A 12,689-nucleotide genomic window follows, 5' to 3' on the forward strand; every position below is an offset into this window, starting at 1 on the left:
TGGAAATGAACTCCTAGAACAGATTAGTTTTATGCTGGAACACAAAATATAGATACTCAGGAAATGCTTTGTTTAATTCTGCCTCTTAGATGACTAAGTCTCATAAATCTGGATAGCAATGTTAACAAAGCAGATGCTATTTCCTATAACTTGCCCATTAGCACCAGATGGTGCTGATCAACACATCAATATTGCCCTAAAAATAAACATCTGACCGGTCCAAAGCAGGATGAGAATTTAAGCTTTCATGGTCTGTGGTGGGAATGAAAAAAAGAAGGAGTGAGGATAACGTTTTGTTTTAGTATTCCGTTCATTCAAGAGCCCTTAGTTGCAAACTACACAACTGCCACCCACTCCTTATTAAACTAGCTGATTTGATAAAGAGTGTCGTGCTCTGGACTTGTTACGCTACGTGACTCCACTCCAGATTTACATTGAGGGCACAAGCAAGTGCTCATGTCAATGTGATGGCTGAATAGTGACAGCAGCCATACTGGCTTGCCTGACCTGTGGGTTAGAGGCTGGATTGCTGCTCCAGGCTGCCTTATAGTTCAGGAATAAATGTGTCATGTGCACCAGCTGAGGGGTAAGAGCATTTGACTTTCTCCACAGGCAATATAAATGACTAAGAGATGCAAAGATATATTGCTAGAGAGACACAGAGGGTAAATAATAATAGTCAGGCTGCGGATGGTAATTCAAACAACCTGAGACAGAGCTGAGAATAACACATGATGAGCCCTGCTGTTCTGAAGCACACAAGATTGATGCATCATAACTTGTTGGTGACAAAATTTAAGAGAACAAAAGAAAAAAAGTTTGTGTCCGTTGAAAAATCCAGCTTCTGATGATAGCTGGTTTTACATGTGTCAGGCTAGTCAAAACTGATCAGCTGGTAGACCTGGCTATGGCTAAGCTAGTTAATTTTCTGACAGAAAACAGCTTAGATTGCTTGACTAGCTAGTATGACCAGGTTTCTTACAGAAAGGGACTGTTTAGCCCCAAAAGTTTTAAAATTATGGCAGATGCTGTATTTTACTGAATAATAATTTTCATCTTATGGCCGATGTGATATTAGTCAATATCACAATTTTGCATAAATAAATAAAATGCTAAAAAAAATAAATAATTAAATAATTTAATTTAGGCACTGCAACATTATAATCCATGAAAAACTGATATTGATTTTCAGATTTTCTAAAGATTATATTTAACAGTGTTATTAAATCAGGGCTTGACATTAAGCCTTGGCCATCATGTGCTTGGCCATTTACTTGTCAAAATCTTAAATTTGATCAAATTCTATTAGAATATTAAGACATTATATTTTGAGATGAGTTGAGTTGACCCACAAACTCGCCTCCCCTCACTCACTCACTCATTTGATTTGCTCCAAATAAATATTGTTTGCTTGAATTTTGGCATGGGATTGCACGTATCGTGCAGACTTTTACTCCTTCCCACAGATTTTGTGCTCACACCCAAAGTGCATGCACACAAAGCTGCCCCTCAGTACTTAATTGAGTTCTTTTTCACAGCTTATTGTGCTTTAATATTAAAAATATCCATATGGCAATTTTTCCCCACTGTATTTGTGTCAAAACTGTGGCCAGTGAAAATACTAGAGATGTACCAATTGCAATGTTCTTGGCCAATTCCGTTTTTTTTTTTTTTTGTGCGTGTGATCTGCCGATACAACTTTTTTGCAGATTTCGATTTTCTTTCTAAGAACTATAATTGACAGCATATAAAAAAAAAAAAAAAAACTTTTTTTTCTTCAATGAAAAGTTTTATTTTCATGAAAAAAAAAGTAAAAAGTAATAAAATAAGTACAAATAAACAAATTGCAAACAACGCCACGAATAAATGCAATAGAATAAAGATAACTATGAAACTAAGTTTTTCATGTTAAATAGGTTTTTATTTAGGGAAGAAAGACTACAGAAATTAATCAAATGTAAAATAACACTGGACAGTCTTCATTGTAAAAAGTGAACACAGACTAATGTTTACAATTAAAGAGCAGAAAGTGATTTTCTTTGTCTTTTGTTCTTTGATTAACATGACAAACAGCAGAGGAATATTAGGCTGCTGTCACTTTAAGAGTTCATGCATGGACCCAAAATACACAACATGCGTTCTCTTTCTCAACTATTTAACGTTCCAAAACTGACTGTATTTAACTGATTACTTGCCAAGACGGGCATTTTGGCAATTTTGTATGTATTTGACCGTTTGAGTGCAGTAAGCCACTCATTTTGGTACATGTGACTCAAGCTGTTTGAGACTAAGCGGCTCGTGTGCTCCACTTGTATAGATCAGTGGTGCACACACTTTTGGTGTGAGTGCGAAACCTGTGGGAATTACTAAAATTATGTGCAACAAGCACTATTTAACTGGAGCGAATGAGGCGAGAGAGAGAGCGAGAACGCACAGCTGACGTTATTGCCTGTGCCGCTGGTAGCAAGACGGATTGGCTCGGAATCGGAAAGACGTGAGACTGACCGGTTGATCGGTGCATCTCGGTTGCTAGTAATCATCGGTGGCTAGTAACTTTGGAAAACCACAAGCTGTTGCTTGAAATCAGTTGTCACCTTTTCAAATCGGGCAAGTAAAATTGTCTTGCACTTGACCCTTTAAAAATTTCATTTGTCCCGGAAAAGCGTTATTGTCAAGCCCTGCAAATCTTTTTTTTTTTTTTTCCTAAATAACTGAGTGTAAGATGAAGAAATTTCAATGTAAACAAGTGGAAATAAGCATGCACAATTAAATATCAAATACTAACATTTAAACAAAATCAGTCGATGACTGCCATAGTACCAATACAACATGCACACCTAGCTAAAATATGACTTTAATATTCTAAATCAGGAGCAGGTGGAACTGATTTGAGACAAGCATACATTATAAAGAGATAAACGATGGACCACAGCAAATACTGGGCATTGAGCACATTCCCTGGCACAGGCCCGACCCAATGAAAGCTCTGGGTCGAGGGGTCGTATATCTAGGGAGTATACCGGGTAGCTACAGTATATGAGCCTGGAGCAGAAAATGGGGGAAGGGATAGTGGCACACTAAAAACATGGCCACTGCCCTCACTCATTCACCAGTAGGGAGGGGTGCCTATGGAAAATATTTCCTCTGGTACCAGTCTCGGAACACTGGTACAACATACACGTGTCATCCACACACATTTTCGAGTGGCTGGTGAACTTAAGACATATCTGTAATTGAATCTAAGTTGCGCTTTTGTCTTCCACTGGCTGTGGTTAGCGGACGGTGCCAGTTACCACATGGTTGCAGTACAAGGCTGAGCAATGGCCATGAATGGATCCAGAAGACAAGCCCTCCATTGTGTACAAGAATAAACCAATATACAATTGGCGGCCGAATCCAACAGCACAATTAAGACATCAAATGCAAAATCACCTCCAGAGCTTTAAACCACAATTGTTTAAATGTCATGCAACATAAGTACAGGGCACAAAAAAGCATTTAAGAAAATCTAAACAATGTTTTGCTAAAAGCAATGTCGTATGACTATGTACAGCAATGTAACAGTAAAATCAATGAGTGATGCTACAGGCAAAATGGTTAATGCCACGTGAGCAATGAAGTGATTATTGCTAAACATTTTGCAGTAAAGGCCATGAACCCCTCCTATAGTGGCACACATTAACGTGGGCAACGGCTTCAACAATGGTACAACAAATGGAAGCTTCAAAAACTGATAAACTATACAGTACCATTCACAAGTTTGGGGTCAGCAAGGATGCATTAAATTGATCAAAAGTGACAGTGAAGACATTTAGGTACAAATTATTTGCAATTCAAATAAATGCTGTTTTTGAACTTCCTATTTATCAAAGAATCCAGAGAATCCAGAGTCTTCACAAAAATATTAAGCAGAAAAACTTTGTACAAATGTTTAAGAAAGGTTGGTAACACTTTACATAAAGGTCTCATGTGTTAAAGGGTTAGTTCACCCAAAAATGAAATTTCTGTCATTAATTACTCACCCTTATGTCGTTCTACACCCGAAAGACCTTTGTTCATCTTCGGAACACAAATTAAGATATTTTTTATTAAATCTGATGGCTCAGTGAGGCCTCTAGACAGCAATGCCATTGTAAATCAAGATCCATAAAGGTACTAAAAACATTTTTAAAACAGTTCATGTGAGTTTGGTGGTCCTACCTTAATATAATAAAGCGACAAGAATACTTTTTGTGTGGCAAAAAAACAATAACTTTTCAACAATATCTTGTGTTGGCTGATTTCAAAACACTGCTTCGGAGCTTTGCAAATCAAATCAGCGGTTCGGAGTGCCAAAGTCACGTGATTTCAGTGGTTTAGCAGTTTGATAGGAGATCCGAATCACTGATTCGATTCGTAAAGCTCTGAAGCAGTGTTTTGAAATTGGCCATCACAAGATATTGTTGAAAAAGTCATTGTTTTTTCCTGACCAAATAAATGTAGCCTTGGTTAGCAAAAACAAAACCTTACCAACCCCAAACTTTTGAATAGTAGTGTAAATTGTGCATCAGTTATTGTTTAAATTAATTTGTCAAACTCAATGTAAAAATGAGAAAAATGAGCACGCGCAAATACATCTCAAATCAGCCGATATTAATACTCTTTAGTCATTTTCAATGATAACCTGTATGGTACCAATGTATCATGTATCCTTAATTAAAGGTGCAATATGTAATAATTTTGTCGAGGTCGCTAGAAGCATATTCAAAACGAAGGCGTAGCTTGATGACGCCAAGTTTGAGTGCAGAATCTTGGGACATGTGGTCTCCATCTCAACAGATGGTGTAAAAGAATAGGTATCGGAGTCGGAAATAAATCACGTTTATGGATGCGATTAATAACGTTACTGTAGTATGAAACAGAGCAGGACTGAGTGTTGTGGGAGCTGAACGAATCCACTGGAGCGATTGCGCAACACGTCTCATGAGCAGCAGAACTTTATGACAGTCGCCAGCGCCGCTTCTGCTTTTCCGGTCATGAGTATGAGGTAACGCAACTAAGTTTATCATATTAGATACATTTGAGAGTGTTGAAAATTATGTTATAATGTTACTCTGTGCGTTCGCTTGGCGGCTGCTGTGAGACACTGTTGCACACTGCAGTAAGAAAGATCGATTTTACAATATCATATTAAATGCTGGATGTCTTGTGTTGATAAATGGCATGCAATTAATTTTTAAAACGTATTGTATGATGGAGAAAACTATGTATTACTGTTAATAAAAATAAAGCTGTATCTGATTATGCTATGTTAGCTATTTGACAAAATAGTGTTTTTCTCTGAGGCATGGGGGGGATTGATTTAAACAATTAGACTAAACGTGTTGAGCTATATAACAATAATTTGTTTTCTGTCTATAAATATATCAAAACAGTTGTTCCCTTGTCTATTAAAACGTGTAATATATTAAAGCATATTTGGTGTTTCCATGGTTTTTACAAAATAAAACCGGAAACCGAAGCATACCTAGGGTTATCGCGGGTATGACGCAATTGACAGGCGACTCCTCACTGCCTTGGTTAAAATTGCAATTTTCTCACAATTTACAAATAGTTGGAAACATTTGGGATATTGTAAGTACTCAAGTGAAAAAATATATAACACTGGCCTAGTGGTTTTTGGATATTTAACTGCAAAAATATTACATATTGCACCTTTAACTAAATCAAGTTCATGGCAAAGCGTTCAGTAGAAGATTTGTAGACAACAGTGTTTCTCTGGAGCCATTTCTGAATGCCAAGAAATCCACTCATTCTGCTGCTCTTTTGGGAGTATCATCAGTGATCTGCCTGTAATTACAAACCATTCATAAATCACCAGCAGGATGACATGCCTCTGGTAGGAACTCAGCAAACACGGCTGATGTATCCTTGCCAGCTGTTGTCGTACAACCGCAAGCTCATTCATTCAGGGCTGTAACGGACTTCTCCGGATTTAATTGTGTTTTGAGCATAAACCACGATTATGTAGCAGAGTAAAGAGAATTATTGATGTTCTTCATTGTCGCCATGGTACCCTGCTGCACAGGCTGCAAACTGGTATGATGAGAAAGGAGCTGCTGCCCTCTACTGGACGCCAATGTGGGCTACAGCCTGCTGCACCTACATGATGGTTTACACAATGCTAGAATGACAATCATCAATAAACAGCAATGCAGAAATGTCGACACTGCAACATGTGAATGCAAAATAGCTGTCTCATATTTCGGCTTTCCCAGGGCAATTCCTCCAAAAGCAGGATTACTATTCAGTGTGAAGGCCCCCTGAAGAAACCACTGCTTCATTCCCTCCCAATTGTCTGGCCCTCGACACCATGCCAATCTATTTTCTCATTCTGTGAGCGCTCCATTATACCCTTAATCCCAAACACAGAAGCACAGAGATCTCCGACACTGTCGCACCACCCCACCTCCTGTCCCTACACAACAAGGCGCTATTCAGCGTTCCCACCAATCCTTTTAGGCTTTCACTGAGCCTTGATACAGTTTTTAATGAGAAATGTAATACATGTGAAAGGGAACAGCAATTCTGAAAAGACACGATGAAGAAGCCGAATCTATTCACCAAGTCTGAAGTACAGATGAGTAAAGATTTCTTGCCCACATCAAAAGATGTTGCAAGTAGGAACGGGCATATTGGGCATTATGGGCTTCTTTTTTCCCCTTTTTTTATTTATTAATTTTTTTATAGCAAATAGCACCATATGCATCATGTTCTAAAATGTAGTCAGGTTAAAAATAGTTCTTTAAAAAAAAAACACTGTCTATCTGTCTGGTGAAAGGAAAAACATGTCCTGTGAATGCCCTCTAATCCTCTCCAGAGTGTTGAGCTCTTTTACTGCCTCACACCGAAAGTCATCACGCACAGTTATGACCTAAACTGTCACACTCCTCTAACCTAGTGGTTTCCACCCTTTTCCTCATGGGACACAAGTCATATGCTTCATGAGTCATATGTTTCACAAGTCATATGCTTCACAACCACACCCCCCCCTTAAAGTATATGTATGTGTAGATAGGCTTTTGAAACAGATAGAAAGCAGTATTCATAGAAATTTAGCTTATCCTATTAAAATACTTGCCAATTCATCTTTATCAGGAACCCTATGCCTGCATTTTTTTCAGTGTTAAATAAGCAGCGATTTTATGAATTGCTAAATATAATTGCAGACTTTCAATTTGTCATGTGCATTTGCTTTAACCACAGCCAGTTCGCTGAACATTAAGAATTTTTAATCAGTATGATATTTTCAGGGTTCATTTTCATGGTTCTTAAAGCTAGATGGAGCTCAACAGAATGGAACAGAATGCAAGGGACTTGAAATACATTGTTGAAGTTTAAACCACTTTTAAATGGAAACTTACACTGGAAAAAACACCCTCATTTTTATTATCTATAAAAGACTTCTGTATATTAGCATGGATTATTTGAACGTGATTACGAGTAAAATCATTAGCTTCTCTAAAATCAAATGCACTCTTCGACACTTTAGATGGGGCTGGTGGGTGGCCTCATTTTCAACAAAATTAAAAATGAGGCCACATTTTGGTCTATTTGTGTTTAGCTGTTACTAAACTTACATCAGTGTGAATTTTTCTGATGGTGAAAAATACATACTGATGAGCTAAAACATTAGACCAGTCACAGGCGAAGCAAATAGAATATTGTTGATCATCTCTTGACCACGCCACATATTAAGTTCTGGGTAGATTAGAAGGTAGGCAAACAATCAGTTCTTGTAATCAATGCGTTGGATGCAGGAAAGATCTGAGCAACTTTGAGAAGGACCTAATTGTTATAGCAAGGCGACAATTGTATCTCGACATACATATCGATGCCCAGCCCAAGCAGAGGAAATAGTCGTATGCATGAGTGCTACTGCAGGTTTGAGAGGGATGTTATATCACATTGATCCTCGCTTTTCAATTCCCTGGAGCTGTTCCTCTCCCAGCTGTGGCACTTTGGTGCTATCTACACACCCTTGACATTTTATTGCACACAAACATGCATGCACAATAGAATTTAATCTTCCCTTTGCGTAATTTGCAACACAGTGCCTTTCAAGTCTGGTCACTGAGAGCCACTCTGTAGTTGAAGCAGGTTTACTGTTATTAAAAGGCTTAAAATCTTACCTGTATTGTCCCAAAGTCAACATTTTCATAGTGGAAGTGGGCACATTCGGCTAACTTGGGGAAGTGGCCCTTGGTGAATGAGAGCCTGAAAAGATCACAGGTCAAGTTTAATATGGATTTTTTGGAAACATGAGGGATAGTTGGCAAATGAACATGTATAATAACGCCTGCCAATATGGTCAAACAACAATTTGCAGAAACCTTTGTGACTTTGGGTGTGTGAATGTTTCACACTTACTTTTTGACATTCTTCACTTTCATACTGGCGGTGCTGCTGCAGGAGCGCATGAGGGGCTCAGAGGTCAGCTCTGGAACTTCTGCACTCCGTGCCTGAAAGAAAATCAGCATGTGATCAGCTAAAGACATAAAAAGAGAGAACCTGATACAAATCCCTCTCACACACAGTGCCATCCTTAAAGTGCAGAACACTGTATAATAAGAATATCATTTAATGCCACCGAGTACCTGTAGGCACTATACAGCAGATCTGCTGAGTAATGGACGGGAAGAGAAAGCTACAACAGGGTCAAAGACACGTTAAACAAATATGCCAAAAAGCTGAATGACCCTGAACTGTGGTTTACAAAGGCTAAGCGTTCACCATGCCTCTAAATCTTTTGACAGCTGGTATGCTTTATAAAACTATGTTGCCAGTCTTTACAGTGCCTAGCCAAATGAGAGATCTGAGCGAAATGAGTCATCTGGCAAGGCCAACCAAAACAAGCTAGAGATTCAGAACGCCCATGAAATATGAATTATGCTTTGAAAGTGTGGCTCTTAGAAGCCAGAAACAGGCTTATTAAAAGTCTCTTGACCATGCAGCCTTCAAATGAGCCATGCGGCTGAACAGACCAGTTTCTGCTGGTGTAAAACATGGTGTGAAAGCTCGACTGGGTCTGGTCCAAATCTAGTTCCGTTTCATTATTTGTAACACCCAGTCTGTTGATCATCACAGTCTCACTTCACTACAAGTGACAGCGAAACTAGGTCACGACAGTGAAAAGACAACAGCGACTGGAGCTTGATGACCTTGACTATACAATTTACGTTCAGTTAATATCCTGATACACAATGGTATAAAACTGAGCCAAAGAGCATTAAATTAATTCACCATAAGAGTGAGATGATACATGGTGATTCCCTTGATATGTCTTCGCTAATCTGTTTGTGCTCAAAACAACATCAGCCAACAGTCAGGTTGCCATGGAGACATGTTTTTTTTATCAGCACTACTGAATGCAAGCATGTCAGTGCTGGTGAAATAATCATGAATTCAACTAATTCAGTATTGAACAAAGGCTGTGGAAAGAACATAATAGATGGTGCAGATAGTCAAAGCAGTGAAATACAGTCAGCTATTACTACACTGCTCTCTGGAATACTCCATTCTGATGGGTCAATCGGGGGACTTCTGAGATATGTCGCCACTCATTGCAAAAGAGTTGCTTCATGACAGGGGTATAATTTACAGTAATGAACAACCGACTACATTATGCTTTCCAAATCTGATAGTAAAATGCCACAGCTGAACACTGATATATTAACATGACTACCCAGCAAATAAATATATGGAAATTAAATGTTGACATTATTTTAATGAAACACCACAGTTCAAAGGTTTGGGAGTCTAAGATTTTATTTTTTAAAGAAATTAATCATTTTATTCAGCATGCATGCAATAAATTGATTAAAAGTGACCGTATTTTTTAGAATGCTTTACATAATGATCACTAAAGTGTATTACTGACCATTAAACCCCAGGCAACCGGTTTCCACTCATATCACTTTGCAGTCTCCTTACATAAAATAATTCTCAATAAAACTCAAATCTACATTTCATGACCATTCATTCTTGTGTTTCATTATTCATGAATTATATAAATAATTCTGCTTTGTGTCTGCTTTATGACGACCAGATCTACATTATCCCTCTCCAGGCATGTGACAAGAGAATGTTCCCACGCATAGGTAATAATGTATGTCAGTCTACGACACTAATATTGGTCTTACATAAAAGAATCAAGCATCCACAAAAAAAAGAAAAAAAAAAAAGAAAAAGAAGAATATGATCATCCTTCAGAAATGACAGTTGTGATATTGTCCCTATTAGCAATAACCGGTCAGTCTTTAATTTTCACAGCTTCAGGGTATGCTATCTGCTCTCTTTACTACTGGAATAAATGTAGAGTGTGGGAGAGAGTTGTTGAATTTGTGTGAGACTGTGAGTACTTGGCTCCTCACCATTGCGCTGATGGTTTCCTCCCAGTCAGGTCGCTCTCGGGGGTGGATGCTTCTGGCAAGCTCTGGCACGATATCGTCTTCTTCCGGGTGCCGTCCAGGTCTCAGGCCCCTGAGGGGAGAGGGGAGGGGTTGGGATATATAGAAGGAAGAGGTCAGGGTCAATGTGATAGCCTGTGAAATAAAAGGACATAGCCTGCTTTGTGCCTGCCTTTGAAAGTTACAACAGCAAAGCTGAGTGGAATATCAGATAGGCAGTGTGACAGCAAAAATGACACATCCTCTATGTAAGGCGGTGAATTAGAACATCCCATCCTTCACAGAGGTGTTAATGGCAGCATCATTTCAATTAGGCAAGATGTCGAAACTAATCAGTGACACGAAAGGAAAAAAATATTATCCAGCATACACAGCAGGGAATCAAAGCGAGATCCCTACAACAGCATGTAGGGATATCTGCCAATTTAAGTCAAGGGGATCTTCAGTTTTTGTTGGAAAATGCCTGCAGCCTAGAAAAGTTGATGCTGTTGATTTGCTGTTGATTTAAAAAACAACAGTAAAAAGTCATATGGTCTAAAGGGTGATATGAAAGAAAGCAAAGATATTATTTCTTTCCAAACCTGATTAATGAGAGGGTGGGAGAGACAAAGTAGCAGTCTGGCTTGTCTCACATAGGCAAAATGACAAACCACCGCATTTTCATTCAGAGATGAAAAGCGCAGCGCGGTCAGTGGTACAGTTACACTTTCCAAAGTGGGGGATGTTCTGACAGAACAGAAAATTGTTTCCATAAAAAGACATGGAACGAATTACATTAAAGTTATATGATATGGATTAAACCAATCTAGATGACCTGGAAAATGGCTTTGAATGTTTATTTATCTACAGAGACACTTGTGTTGGAGTATAATACGTGATCCTGCAGTTTGCAGCACAATAATACATCCAGCAAATGTCATTAACTGTGAGAGTGTGTCTGTATTTTACTATGTATTTTGCCATTTTACAATAAACAAGAACTTGACACCACAATACAAATCTGGACCAAATTAATTCACATGGTTGGTTTCCTTTTAATACCTTTAATAATGCTGATTTATGGAGCACAGTGAAAATGGCTTTCACCATAAGGGATCTGCCGGGGATGGGAAAGGTGCTCGAGATGATTTGCTGACAGGGAGCAATGTACAGACATGAGTGCTTTTTAAAATCATTCTTGTTCATCTGAAATTCATTCAGTTTCTGACAATAAGGCAGGTAAATATCTAATCAGCCAAATCACATGGCAGCGACACCATTAAAGTATGTAGACGTGGTCAAGATGATCTGCTGAAGTTCAAATTAGGCATCAGAATGAAGAAAGGTGATTTAAGGGACTTTGAATGTGGCATGGTTGTTGGTGCCAGACGGGCTGATCTGAGTATTTCAGAAATGACTGATATATATCCAGTGAGCGGCAGTACTGTGGGTAAAGTTCTGTGGGTAAAAATGCCTTGTTGATGCCAGAAGTCAGCGGAAAATAGCCAGACCGGTTTGAGCTGATAGAAGGGCAACAGTAATTCAAATAACTCATTACAACTGAGGTAACAGAAGAGCATCTCTGAATCCACAATACATCGAACCTTGAAGCACAGCAGAAGACCACCACACAGGGTGCCACAATTTGCACAGGCTCACCAAACTTGGACAATAAAAGATTGGAAAAATGTTGCCTGGTCCGATTTCTGCTGTGACATTCAGTTTGTAGGGTCAGAATATGGCGTAAACAACATGAAAGTATGGATCCATCCTGCCTTGTATCAATGGTTCAGACTGGGTAGTTTAATGGTGTGGGGGATATTTTCTTGGCATACTTTTGGCCCTTTAGTACCAATTGAGCATTGTTTAAATGGCACAGCCTCCCTTTGTATTGTTGCTGACCATGTCCATCCCTTTATAACCACAGTGGACCCACCTTCTGATGGCTACTTCCAGCAGGATAACGCGCCATGTCACCAAGCTCAAATCATCTCAAACTGGTGATCATGACAGTAAGTTCACTCTACTCAAATGGCCTCTATACAACGAAGAATTACAAAAGTTCGGAAGGCAAAAGGGGTTCCAACCTGGTACTAGCAAGGTGTACCTAATAGTGGCTAGTGAAATTTATAAGAAGTTATAGCGGTAATCAAGGCTTCGTCAACGCAGCATCCTTGCAATGCACCGAGAAGAGCAATTACACAACATTTTAAGATAAAAAGGCGCTTTTTGGTTTTCAAGTGCGATAAATAATGTGCTCAC

At 38.8% G+C, this 12,689-nt stretch overlaps 1 protein-coding gene across 4 annotated transcripts in view; it reads right to left on the reverse strand.

The window, feature by feature from the left end:
- Positions 1 to 12,689, reverse strand: part of arhgap32b (Rho GTPase activating protein 32b) — a 115,117-nt gene that overhangs the window by 47,820 nt on the left and 54,608 nt on the right. For all 4 annotated transcript variants that reach the window (XM_067375321.1, XM_067375320.1, XM_067375319.1 and 1 more), the window contains 3 exons: positions 10,413 to 10,521; positions 8,410 to 8,501; positions 8,172 to 8,256 (listed from right to left, as the gene is read on the reverse strand). In XM_067375321.1, the coding sequence (XP_067231422.1) occupies positions 8,172 to 8,256; positions 8,410 to 8,501; positions 10,413 to 10,521 (286 nt within the window). The remainder of the gene's footprint in view (positions 1 to 8,171; positions 8,257 to 8,409; positions 8,502 to 10,412; positions 10,522 to 12,689) is intronic.

The sequence above is a fragment of the Chanodichthys erythropterus genome, chromosome 22 (genome assembly GCF_024489055.1).
Source record: "Chanodichthys erythropterus isolate Z2021 chromosome 22, ASM2448905v1, whole genome shotgun sequence".
Lineage (NCBI taxonomy): Eukaryota > Metazoa > Chordata > Actinopteri > Cypriniformes > Xenocyprididae > Chanodichthys > Chanodichthys erythropterus.